This window comes from Lolium rigidum, chromosome 7 (genome assembly GCF_022539505.1).
Source record: "Lolium rigidum isolate FL_2022 chromosome 7, APGP_CSIRO_Lrig_0.1, whole genome shotgun sequence".
Classification (NCBI taxonomy): Eukaryota; Viridiplantae; Streptophyta; class Magnoliopsida; order Poales; family Poaceae; genus Lolium; species Lolium rigidum.
In genome coordinates, this window is record NC_061514.1 from 147,207,166 (window position 1) to 147,218,957 (window position 11,792).

The window sequence follows — 11,792 nt, forward strand, 5'->3', positions numbered from 1 at the left end:
GCTTAACATCAAATTGGGAATCCTCTTGCGTCATTCCTTCCATGGTTATTAAATAAAAACATGAGTCCGCCAACAAGAAAATAAGCTTTTATTTAAGAATACATAAAGCTATACAAGGCTACAGAAAATGAGAGTGGAAGAATATTGGCTTGGATAATCCCGCTGACAAAGGTTATGCCTCAATTGATGCAACCCTTCAGCCTTGATAACACCCACCTTTAGTATCTCCTTGAATTGGACAAAAGTCATAATAAACTACCAAAAAAAGAAAAATCACTTATCAATATGATTATTTACTCTTTTAACGCACATGGATTGTTTGCTAGTGAGACAATATGCAATGGGTCGGAAATGAAGTTTCCCTTGCCCTAGATCATGCCTTGATAGCTTCTCTACAGTACCTGATATGGAGGGAAGCAAAAAAATTTAGAGAAATTTGATGTATTAAAAAGAGTAACAGAAGGTCAGTCTCAGTCATATAACAATCAATAATCAACATAGTGTTTGAGTAGATGCCAAATTTGAACTCATGCTCATAATATCAGGCTGCAAGCATTAGAAAAAATTATAACTCTTGCGGAAGAAAGATGGAGCCTTGGGAGTTGGGACACACATGTTCTCATAAGATCTACTGCACGAATTCAGATTATGAACAATTCCCATAGCAACCTTGAGCAAATGTTTATATTCTGAATATAATAATGTACCCTTGGGTGTTATGGAGCGATAAATGGACTTACCCTTACAATGGGTGGCTTTGAGCTTGCCGTATCTGCTTCAAAGTATTGTGATGATTCCGACCAAATACCTACAGACAATAGGACAAGGAAAATAGATAGTTGTGAGAAATTTCAAATTATGATTCCAAAAGTTTTGGCAGCAGGATTCAGTAAAGTGAGCAGGCAGCATACAATTTCTGTCAGCAGATGGACTATTTTGCTTGACCATTTGATATAAATGAACATAATCAACTCTAGAACCGAAAAAAATCTTAGCCTCAGGTTCCGCCAGCTCTTCCAACCTCAAATCTGGCTGTCCAAGTTCGATCTAGAAGATGAAATTTTGGATCAAAAAATAGAATTGGTAATAATTAAACTAAATAAAATTCACTTGTATATCAGTATCAACTAACCTATTTATGTTACCAACCTGAGATGAAGTATGGTGCGGACAGGGAGAAGCACAACTCTGTTTGATCTAAGGCATCCACCTACGATCTGGCGGTCGCCCCCATCACCTCCACTTGCACTGGGTTGTTGCCGACTCACCTGACGCTGTTTCCTGTCTTTGGCCACGGTTAGCTCCATCCTATCTCCTTCATCGTCGGCACTGCGCCGCCGCCGCCGCCATTGAGATCGTGAGTGGTGCTGTGACGGATGGGGATCAGAGGTAGAAATCGTCCACGGTTGCCGCCAGGCCGCCATCGTGATATGCTACGGGAGATGAAACACTTTTTTTTTGAGATTGGGAGATGAAACACATAGGCCCGTTTAAGTGTTTCAGGCCCAAGAAACGTGGTGCGGTCTAAGTCCATGCCGGGAGTAGAAGCCCAGCAACGAAAAAGGCCTTTTTAACGCGGTGTGTACTGGTAACGCTCTGTAATGTAAGTTCGGGAATGGTAACTAAGTTTAGGCCGTTAGATCATTCGATCGGACGGCTGAGGACGTTAAATCGCTGTGAGATGGCCCTGTTGGTTCCACTTTACTGTTACTTAATGAGAATAAAACCTGACAAATATTTACCATGCCCCACTAGAAATATGTATGCCATGAAGTCTATGCCGTCCTCGGGAATGCTTGTTTCATATAAGAATACAACCAAGATTGTCCTTTTTCCGATGAGAGAGGATTGATCTTTCTCTAAAAATATCATTCACGTTACTTGCAATTTACTTCACTAGCATTTTCCTTTACTTATCATTTACTTTCCCGCATATTATAACCAGCAAATACAAATCCTTTCATCTTTTACTGTTTACTTTTTTTGATTTTTCTAAACAATACCTTCAGTTGAATTGGATTGTGTTCGACAACCTTTTCTATTCAAAATGTACTACAACTGGCTCCTTGTGGGTTATCACCTGCCACACCTTCCATGAGACATTTTTGTGCTGATCTGTGATCTACCACTGTACAAATATATGTGCCTACTTTGTTTGGCGACATGACAACTGATCCACTAGGAAAAAAGAGCTTTTAAAGACACTTTTGGGTTGCTTGTCTTACATATCCATTGTGATATGCCATACGATGTTGCAGTGTTGGACTAAATAAAAAGCTTTCATTAGAATACCATGCCAACTAGACAGTAGGAAACAAAAAAATCTCGAATAAATATACAATAAAAGGTTATATGGTTTCAAGTCATAAAGACCAAGGAGGTTTCATGGGAAATATTCTTTAAATTGTTGGATACTGCATACGATTAAAGCAAATATGCACTTAAGAACCCGTAGGAGTTTTTTCCTTTTCTTGTGTGGGTTGTTCGATATGTAGGATTGAATCAAATATTTAGGGTTGATTCTCTCAACCTTATTTTTGTAAATATGGTGATGCAAGACTTTGTTGGACTTTCACGACGACACAATCAAATAAATTTGATGCAAACTCAATCATGTAAAATGCCAGTGGGATGACATTATAATACAACTTGTTTTTGTTTTCATGTGTTTTTTTTGAATTTCGCAAAGAATAAGTCCACTAAGAACTATAAATACGATCTTACAACCTAGACATGAAATTTCTCGACGACAAATTCTTTCAAAATTATATGTTTTGATCAAGTGATTACTTAATTACTCCATGGCTCTAGGTAAACAAGGATGAAAGGACACATGTATCACCTAGATGAGTGAATAAGCGATTTAAAACTTTTAAAAAATAAAGTTAATAAATGTAGAATAAAATTAGCATTTAGTTTTTCGAGCACAAAATCTTTATAAACTAGGGCTCATCTATGTGCACCAAAAGCTTATGTTTAGCAATACAATCAACTATATAATATGAAGATATGTAACTTTAAGCACGAAGACTATCACAAAGTAAATTGCAGAACTAATGGGCTTGGGTATATAAATAACTGAAGGGATGCATAAACGATGAGGTATCCTAAAGTTCACTTCCCAAAGAAAGTTAGTCTCAGTTGAAGCAATGCGGAAGCACAATGACATTCCAAAGGCCATGATGCCTCACCGTATTCTCCTCGCGCTCTTGTATATATTGATAAATGTTTATATCTATTTTTGCAACTTTAAATATGGCGTCGTTGAGAGAAGGTTAAGGGGTGGCATATACATTAAAGGAGGGTCTTGTGGATTCACGCTTTTCGGTTGCATTTTTATGTTTCTATTTACAAAATAAACAACCTTTTCACGTTATAACAATATATATATATATATCTTTTTCTTCTTTGATAATTTTGTTTACTTTCTCCGACGCATACAAAAATATTGGCGTTTTAATTTAAATTTAGAAAAATATGAGCTAAATCCCCGACAATTTTTATAGATTGGAAGGAGTAGTTTTTTTTTGAGGGGCGAGGCGTTTTTTTTCATTGTAGTGTTTATTTTTTTTTAAAAAATTAATTATAGAGTATCTGATTTTGTTGGCCGACCCACTAAAGCCTTGTTTGGTACTAGTGTTTCAGTGGGGATTAGTGGGGATAATACTCTAAAGTATTGGGTGAATCACTGCTGTCACTCAATCCCCACAAAACCCCATCCCCAATCCACTAGGTAGGGGTAGAGTATTGGGGATTGAAGAAATTACACTAAAATTTGGGGGAAAAGTGGGGAAAAGTGGGGATAAGTGGGGATTAAACTCTCTCATACTCTAGCACCAAACATGCATTGGGGATAAGTGGGATTTAAAATTTGGAGCGGATTATCCCCGCTAATTCCCACTAAAACTCTAGTACCAAACAAGGCCTAACTGTGCGCCTGATGGGCCAGCTTATCCCGTTACCGACTTGAAAGCCCAAGCCTAATCGGAAAAGGAGTACCGACCGCGATTGCCATCTTCAACTTCAAACCAAGCAAACCCCCATCTGAAACCCACCACGCACCAGCAGGCCCGCGACGAACCTTCGAGAAGTTTCCGGAGAGCTGGTTGGTTCACTGCGTCGCGTCCGATCCATGGCGGCTGAGGGGGGCGGAGGGGGAGGCGGCGGTGGCGCGGCCGGGGAGGGCTTCGAGGAGCGGGTGAAGCGGCTCTTCGGGTCGCGTCTCTTCGGCGACGTCCCGAGCTCCTCCTTCCCGTCCGCTTCCTGGTCCGTCGCCGCCGGCGAGGTCGAGCGCCAGCGCTGGGCGCGCCCTTCAGAGGCCCGAGACGAGGAGGAGGAGGGCGCCGCGGCCGACCGCGCCGACACGCCGTGCGCCTCCGCGTTCTACGACGCCAACGGGTGCCTCCGCGGCCGGAGGCGGCGGTCCAAGCAGGACTTCGAGGACGACCCCGAAGACGATGAAGATGATAAAGAGGAGGAAGGGAGTGGTCAGGACGGTACCAAGGTGGAGCTGGACGAGGAGGAGGAGGTTAGGGTTTCCATCGGCCTCGACCCGACTCTGGATCGGGAGGTGAGAAAATATTAACTTCCTCATTTTATTCGATTTGACCATTTACATAGTCGATTATGTGTTGTTCCTACAAATTAGGGCTTGAATTACATAGTAATGTCCGATCCGGCTTCATTTATTAGCCATACCCGACTGTAGAGAGGATTTGGGGTATTGTTATCATCATTTTCTACTAGTTTCTGTTGAACCATTGACTGTACAGAGGATTTGGGGTATTCTTGTCATCATTTTCTGCTAGTTTCTGTTGAACCAATGACTGTAGAGAGGATTTGGGGTATTGAAGGACGAGCTGGACGAAGAGGAGTAGTTTTAAGCCCTTTTACTATTATACTTTGGCTACTTACTAAAACTGGTATAAACCATAAAGCAAACTTTTGAATGATGTAGCCTTAAGATGACATTGACCTGATGAAACACTACATTATTTAACTCTGATTCTCCATGAAGTATTTTTCGCTATTTGGCTTACCTTCTATGTGCACTTTGTTAATGTGTTCCGATTGGGTGTGCTATCTTTCAGGAAGAGGAGGACAGATATGATAGAGCGGCATTTGGTAGAGAGGATGCTGCAGACCGTGTATACATGAGTGAAATCATGGATGACGGCATCAACATGAGCATCAATACTGTAGTGCCTGAGCTCCTTGATGATGCCATTGACGAGATCTGTGGTCTATCCAAGGATCCACGTGTAGATCTTGGTGCAGCATCTGCGAGGCTCAGAGAAGACAATGGTTCAGTTAAAGGTATCCCTCATTTGACAACTCAAGCAAAGGAGTGCCCGACTGTCGGGATGCAAGCAGTGCAAACTCAGGATGCTGGGGTGAAGCCTATACTGAAGAGGAAGGAGGAGCAAGGCGATTCAAAACCAAGGAAACGTGTCAGGTTTAATGCTGATGTGAAAGATCAAACGGTGGAGCTTTCTGAACATGACGAAGATTCTCCCATGGTTCCACAGTCCATGGATGTGGTAACTTCAAAGGGCAACTCCTCCACTTCATCTCAGTCTCCTGGGATTCCTGACTATGTTAGGAACCCTGCAAAGTACACACGTTACACTCTGGACACACCGGAGACTACTGATGAATCTAACCGTAGAGCGCTTGCAGATTTGCACAATCTGTTAGGCAGATCAGATCCCAGCAAGCTGCAGCCTGAGACACCTGTTGAGATTCCTAGCTCCGTAACATTCATCCCTCGGAAGAAGCCAGTTGATGCCATGGTGGTGGATGAAGGCCCCAAATCCAGTGATGCAAATTCATCTCTCATTACTCCAGCAGCAGTAGCCTCTGATGGAACCGATCAGTGTGAGATGGATGAAGATGATCCTAAGGCATCACCACCACCACTGATACAGACCAACGCCAAGATGAACTCCCGCCGTTACAGGTCAAGTAGGGCAGATGATGAGTAAAGCTGATGTTTCTGGAGCCCCTGTCGATGTATGTTTAAGAAATTTACAAGTTTTTAAGGTTCCTGATGATGCTACCTGTGTTTAGGGGATACTTTATTGTACCTATTCTTGGTTTTGTGATCGGAGCTGACTGGATGTTAATCACGGTGTAATTTATAATCAATTTATGTTTGAATTTCTTAATAGTGGGAGCTGTGGTTTATGCTGCATCTAATTTTTTTCAAAATGTTCTATTAATAAGCTGAGTATGCTAATTGCTGAACCAGCTTTTGCTTCTCTTATGTATTCTGGGGACGAATAACAGTGTTTTTATAGGCTCATTGTGCACTCAGGGACCAACTTGAAGAGGAACAGAGCCTTCCCACAGTCCAACAGATAAGCACCAATATTTCTGTCCAGAACCTAGAGTCACCAGAATACACAATATTTGGGTCTTGCATCTCCCTCGAGGAAAATAGTACATCTCGTCCAGGTTCCTGACTAACTTTCAGAACCAGTCTACAAGAAAATTGAATGCCAAGACACTCTATATCAATCTGTACATTCTTATAATTTTATGCTATTTTCCTTCTTATTTGCAGTAATTATTTACTTTCCTCAAGACATTTACAGCGGTGACTACATCTTATCAGCGATTCTGTAGAGCGCATCAGCCACCTTACCAAGAACACCGAGCAAGCCGCTCACTTGGTCCTTCCTCTGCTCCCTATCCAGTTGGCAGTTGATGTTCTGCGCCTCCAGCTGCGCCGCCACCATCCGGCTGCTCCGGTCTAGAATCTCAATAAGCTGGCCCTGCAGGTCAGTGGCTTCTCCTGGTCCCAAGGAGTCATCGCTGCGCTGCCTCTTCTGCCCACTCTGCATTGGTGGTGGGTCATCAGTAATTTGTTCTTGTTGCTTGCCTTTGGATGTTCCTGCTGTTCGAAATTTAGACCGTTAGTTGTTTTCCTCGGGCTGGTTGTTGTATGTCTGTGATTTTGGACAAATAACAGAGTCCAATCGAAGGAAACTCCAACGTCTTACTCAAATAAACTAGCATAACCCTTGTTTTCTGATAAAGTCAATCTCAGGTTTATGAGAAGAAACAAGAGTTATAACCTTTTCTAGATGAATAAACTAACGAGGAACTGGTTAGTTGAGTATTTTTATCGCCAAATGAATAGAGTAAGGTAATGACAGTGATGTGAATAGGCTGATACCGAGTAGCATGACTTGAATAGAAAAAGAGAGTGGTCAATTTTCAAAATCCATAGTCCAGGTGGACCGACCAGAATATGGTTTAATGACTGGAATTCTGTGCAGCCTGAAACTGGCATTAGTTGCCAATGAGTCTGAATTTGTGCTTTCTAAGACTGACATACTTCCGTGAACACCTCAAACTTGGTAGATCTTGATTCTATTTAGGCCTGAATACTTTCATGAAAAACTGGTTATCTTTTTTTTAACCAATTCAGTTTAAAGCTATCATTTCTTAGTCTTAGGTGAGTCTACTATTGAGTCTGTGCTTGTAGTTGTCAACTGAAGATAGACCAAGATTTCAAGATCCTTGTTAAACGAATCGGTTCACATATTGGAAATCAAGTGTATCATCTAGCAGTGGCTGCATTTTTTATGACGAGTTCAATACGATTTCTGATTTTGGGAAGTCTGAGTGAGACACGTTTTAAAAAACATGTTCAATAATTGCTGGCCGATCAAAACTCAATGAAACAGTAAAAAGGATCATGCATATGAGGAAACAAATCCAGAACGAAGCCGGTTGGATAGTTGACAACAAAAGTGTGGAAACCATTGTACTCCTAACACAATCAAGTTTTCTTATATAGGTAAATGTAAAAAACCCAGTTAATGACGAATTCTCTCTACCTTGCTCTGAGGTCTCTTGCCTAGGTGCCTCGGTCTTCTTCTCTGCAACCATCACCACAGGAAGCAAAAAACTATTTCAGCCAAACAATCGAACAAACATTCTTGTGAAAATGCATCTTATCATGAACCCAATTCACCCATGAATAAAAGGTCCTAGTTCCATGACCAAATTGCAGGACTAGTACTAGTACCGATCAAGCCCATGCTTTTACCGCCAAGAATCAGCAACAAACCAATAGCTCAACTGCACCATCAAAAAGTACACATGCTTCGCATGCAAGAAGGGCGGGGAACAGCACGCTCACCTGTTACCGGCACGGCCACCACCGCGGGCGCGGGCGCCGGCGATGGAGACGGAGGAGGCGGAGCCATCGGTGGCGCAGGCGCCGGTACCGGTACCGACATGGACGCGGACACTTCCTCGTCGTCCTCCTCAGACGACGATGACGACGAAAACAGCCCGTGGTCCAAGGCGGCCGCCGCGCGGCCACCGTCGAACACCACCTTCTCCTCGCCACCCTCCTCCGCGTGCACCACGCCCGCATTAACGCCACCGTCACGGACACCCCCGCCGCCGGCGCCGCGGCCCTCGATGATGTCGTACACCTCGCGGTCGAAGAAGCCCGGGAGCCTCCGCTCCCGGCGCGCGTCGTTGCGCATGGCCCAGAAGGAGACCTGGTCCTTGGACGACGGCAGCGAGCGCTCCCACTCCCTGATCTTCTTGTAGTCGCCGGCGAGGTTGCTCCACCGCTTCCGGCACTGCACGGGGCCCCGCTCCACGCCGTGCTGCCGGCAGTACTCCGCCACCGCCGCCCACTTGGTCGGCTCCGCTGCGGCCGCTCCTCCTCCTCCTCCTCTGCCCCTGCCGCGCCCGCGCACCTCCACCACCCGCTTCCCCTCGATCAGCACCAGTATCTCCTGCCGCGTCCACCGCGGCAGCCGCGCCGCGCGCCCAGGCCCTGTACCGGCCTCGCCGGCGGTAGACATCGGCGCGTACGGCGACTTGAGTCCTTGCCGGTGCAGCGGCGGGGTGACAAGCCTGACAGCTGTAGGGAGAAGGCAGGTGTGGCAAGCAAGCAAAGCAGCGGAGGGAGGAGAGGAGAGGAGGAGAAAAGTGCGTTGGCCTTAATTGTTAGTGAACTAATTAATGGGGATTAAGTGGAGGATTAGGGGGTGTATCCTCCAGAGAGGAAGGAAAAAGGAAGAGTGGTTGGAATGATGAGAGCAAGATTAATGGAGGCTTAGTTTGTGGCTTAGATTAATAGAGTGGGGAATAGGGTAGGGCTAACCTGTTGCTTCTGGTTTTCAGCAATAGAGGATATATAGAGTACCTAAGGGGCCTCATCACTTATCTTTGCACAATCTAAAAAAATAGCCTTCAGCCATTTGTAGTCTCTATCATTATTTTCATAAATGTTTTGATTTTTCAGTTCAATTTTAGTACACTGGGCTGTCCCTTCCCTTGGCCTTGGGTAAGATGTGTCCCCTTCTTCCTTTCAGAGATAGATAAATGAGATCAGATGTGGATGCACCTTGAGGTTTCCACACCATGATTTGATTTATAAGGAACTTCTTTCAAAGAACTTGATGCAAAATAAAAATAAGAAAATGGCAAAAATGATCACTTTTGTCATCTCCCTGTTCACCACGCCGTCTCCCTGTTCTCCAATCTTCCCCAATCTTCCCATATCTCGAGCGAGAGCTAGCGGCGACCATCACAATGGCGAACGACGGCGCGGCGAACAATGGATTCGGCCGCCGCTCTCTCCACCAATGGGAGGGGCGGCTCCTGCATGCGACGGGCTACCCTGCGCCGCCGGATTTCCGCGCGCCTGGAGGATGGCGACTCAGCGCGGGCGGCGTCCCGATCCCGCCGCCGCCGATGGGTCGCGCCGCCCTGGAGGCGGAGGTCGACGCGGTGCTCGTCACTCACTCTCAGTGACGAGCACCGCGCGGAGGAGCGCTTCTGGCCGGACAACCACGAGGCGTGGACGCAGTTCTTTCGATAGAGGTACGAACGTGAACTCGCCCAATACGACGGGCCTCCTCCCCCTCCCACTAGGAACAACGCCGTCGGCCGCCGCCGCTGGTGGAGCGCGCCTGGCTGCACCCTCGAGAATGTGCTCCCCCATCCTGGGGATGCCGCCGCCAGTGGCGGCTACCGTGTCGCGCCGACAGGGTAGCTCCTGGACGCCGAGGAGGATGGCGCCGTCCTCCTCCTCGTCCGGGTCGAGGTCCGCGTACAGGTCCGATGGATCGACGCCTCCATCGTCGACACCGGTCTTCGTCAAGAAGGAGCGGGCGTCTCCACCGCCAACCAGAGGGCGCAGCAGCGTCGCCCTCGTCATCCGTGAGCAACCTTCCTCTCCCTCAGCGCGAGCGCAAGAGGAAGTGGTCGAAGAACGAGGCCACCGCCGCCGTGAACCAGCTCGCCGAGGAGGAGGCCAAGCGCGCCGAGGACGCCGCGGTGGCGGAGGCGATCGCCAGGTCGCTCAACGACCTGGTCCCCGCTGACAACGCGCTCCCCATCGACGCCGCGCTGGACTGGTCCAGGCGGGACTGGGAGCGGCAGGAGGCGGAGCAGCAGCGTCGCCTGCTGGACTTGGCTGCCGCGCGTCAACGCGCCGTCCGCGGCGCCACACCGGCTGCCGCAACGAACGTCGCGCCCAAGCCTGTCAAGCTGATCAAGCTTGAGGATAGCAGCGACGAGGACCTCTACCGGCTGATGCCGCCACGCGTCGGTGACCCTGGCTAGGGTTCTAGCCGCTGGTACGAGGCGCCGCCGCCCAAGGACGCCGACAACTCGAGCGACGACGATGATGGCGGCGACTACACGGCCTTCTACCCCCATTTCGGCATGTAGAAGGCCGTTATTACTTTTAGTTTATGTTTCCATCTAGCCGAATTCAAATATATGTACGATTTTTTTTCCTATATATGTATGAACTCGCCTATATAAGATATCTTTAAATTTCTTCGCCTTGTTTTGTCTGAATTCGCCGTTTTTTGTCAAAAGTTTTCATCCATCTTAGACTCGTCGCTGGAAAAATGGGCCTTCCCAGGTAAAAAATTTCATCTATCCGGCGCTAAATAGCGCCGGATTTCGGTCTGGGGAGCCCCAACGGCTGGAGATGCTCTAACCTATTGCTTGTGGTTTTCAGCAATATATAGAGGATATATGGAGTGCTGTTGTGATATTCATTCTATCCTTTTTTCCGTGTGATGAAATAATTGGCTCATATTCGATAGCTTTGGCTCATTACTTATGTTACCTAAGGGGCCTCATCACTTATCTGTGCACAATTTGGAAAAAAATATAGCCTTCAGCCATTTGTAGTCTCTATCATTATTTTCATAAATGTTTTAATTTTTCAGTTCAATTTTAGTACACTGGGTTGTCCCTTCCCTTGGCCTTGGGTAAGATGTGTCCCCTTCTTCCTTTCAGAGATAGATAAGTGGGGTCAGCTGTGGATGCACCTTGAGGTTTCCACACCATGATTTGATTTATAAGGAACTTCTTTCAAAGAAGCTGATGCAAATAAACATAAGAAAATGGCAAAATGATCACTTTTGACATCTTTGTTTTTGTTTCCATGCCAAAAGTTTAGGTGTATGTATGTACAAAGTGTGGCGTCTACTACCCTCTGCATTATTCATGTTGCGGTACTGCTTTTGAGTCGAAAGCTCATTTCTAGAAATACTTTTTGTTCTAGGTATACCTTTCTTGCACAACTGAAATTGTACCAAAACTAGCTATAGCTCGTCTGGGTCATCTCCTTGTGGATATGTTAAAATCCTTTGCTCACCTTTCTTTCCTAGCCAAAGAAAAAAAGGTAGCAGCATGGGCAAGGTCATGGAGAAGGCTAGGTGCCTAGGTGTTTCTTCGGGGCAGATTACAGATCATTAATTGTATGATGAAGAGACATTAATATGTAATTTTGCTTT

At 46.0% G+C, this 11,792-nt stretch overlaps 2 protein-coding genes and 1 long non-coding RNA gene across 4 annotated transcripts; 1 reads left to right on the top strand and 2 right to left on the bottom strand.

The window, feature by feature from the left end:
• Window positions 1–367: 367 nt before the first annotated feature.
• Window positions 368–1,342, bottom strand: LOC124677873. Its single transcript, XR_006994261.1, has 4 exons — window positions 1,150–1,342; window positions 912–1,047; window positions 741–808; window positions 368–401 (listed from the first exon to the last, which is right to left on the bottom strand). It is a non-coding gene; the product is annotated as an uncharacterized LOC124677873 (long non-coding RNA).
• Window positions 1,343–4,132: 2,790 nt separating this feature from the next.
• LOC124674829 lies at window positions 4,133–5,999 on the top strand. Its single transcript, XM_047210886.1, has 2 exons — window positions 4,133–4,570; window positions 5,091–5,999. The coding sequence occupies exons 1-2, from the start codon at window positions 4,133–4,135 to the stop codon at window positions 5,982–5,984; spliced, it is 1,332 nt and encodes a 443-aa protein (XP_047066842.1). The 3' UTR covers window positions 5,985–5,999.
• Window positions 6,000–6,347: 348 nt separating this feature from the next.
• On the bottom strand, window positions 6,348–9,148 carry LOC124676232 (trihelix transcription factor ASR3-like). 2 transcript variants are annotated; one of them, XM_047212308.1, is made up of 3 exons: window positions 8,153–9,148; window positions 7,848–7,889; window positions 6,348–6,895 (listed from the first exon to the last, which is right to left on the bottom strand). In XM_047212308.1, exons 1-3 carry the CDS (start codon window positions 8,832–8,834, stop codon window positions 6,603–6,605), a joined length of 1,017 nt encoding a protein of 338 aa, XP_047068264.1. In that variant the 5' UTR covers window positions 8,835–9,148; the 3' UTR covers window positions 6,348–6,602. The 2 variants fall into 2 exon arrangements, with proteins under 2 accessions (XP_047068264.1, XP_047068263.1); XM_047212307.1 differs by having other exon boundaries at window positions 6,348–6,898.
• Window positions 9,149–11,792: the final 2,644 nt, after the last annotated feature.

Excerpts from the sequence above, each read along its gene's own strand:
- LOC124674829 (XM_047210886.1), top strand. The coding sequence starts at position 4,133 with ATGGCGGCTGAGGGGGGCGGAGGGGGAGGCGGCGGTGGCGCGGCCGGG. Across the intron at positions 4,571-5,090 it reads ACCCGACTCTGGATCGGGAG|GAAGAGGAGGACAGATATGA; the intron begins GTGAGAAAATAT and ends GCTATCTTTCAG.
- LOC124676232 (XM_047212307.1), bottom strand. The coding sequence starts at position 8,834 with ATGTCTACCGCCGGCGAGGCCGGTACAGGGCCTGGGCGCGCGGCGCGG. Across the intron at positions 7,890-8,152 it reads GGTGGCCGTGCCGGTAACAG|AGAAGAAGACCGAGGCACCT; the intron begins GTGAGCGTGCTG and ends TGATGGTTGCAG. Across the intron at positions 6,899-7,847 it reads GCAAGAGACCTCAGAGCAAG|CAGGAACATCCAAAGGCAAG; the intron begins GTAGAGAGAATT and ends AATTTCGAACAG.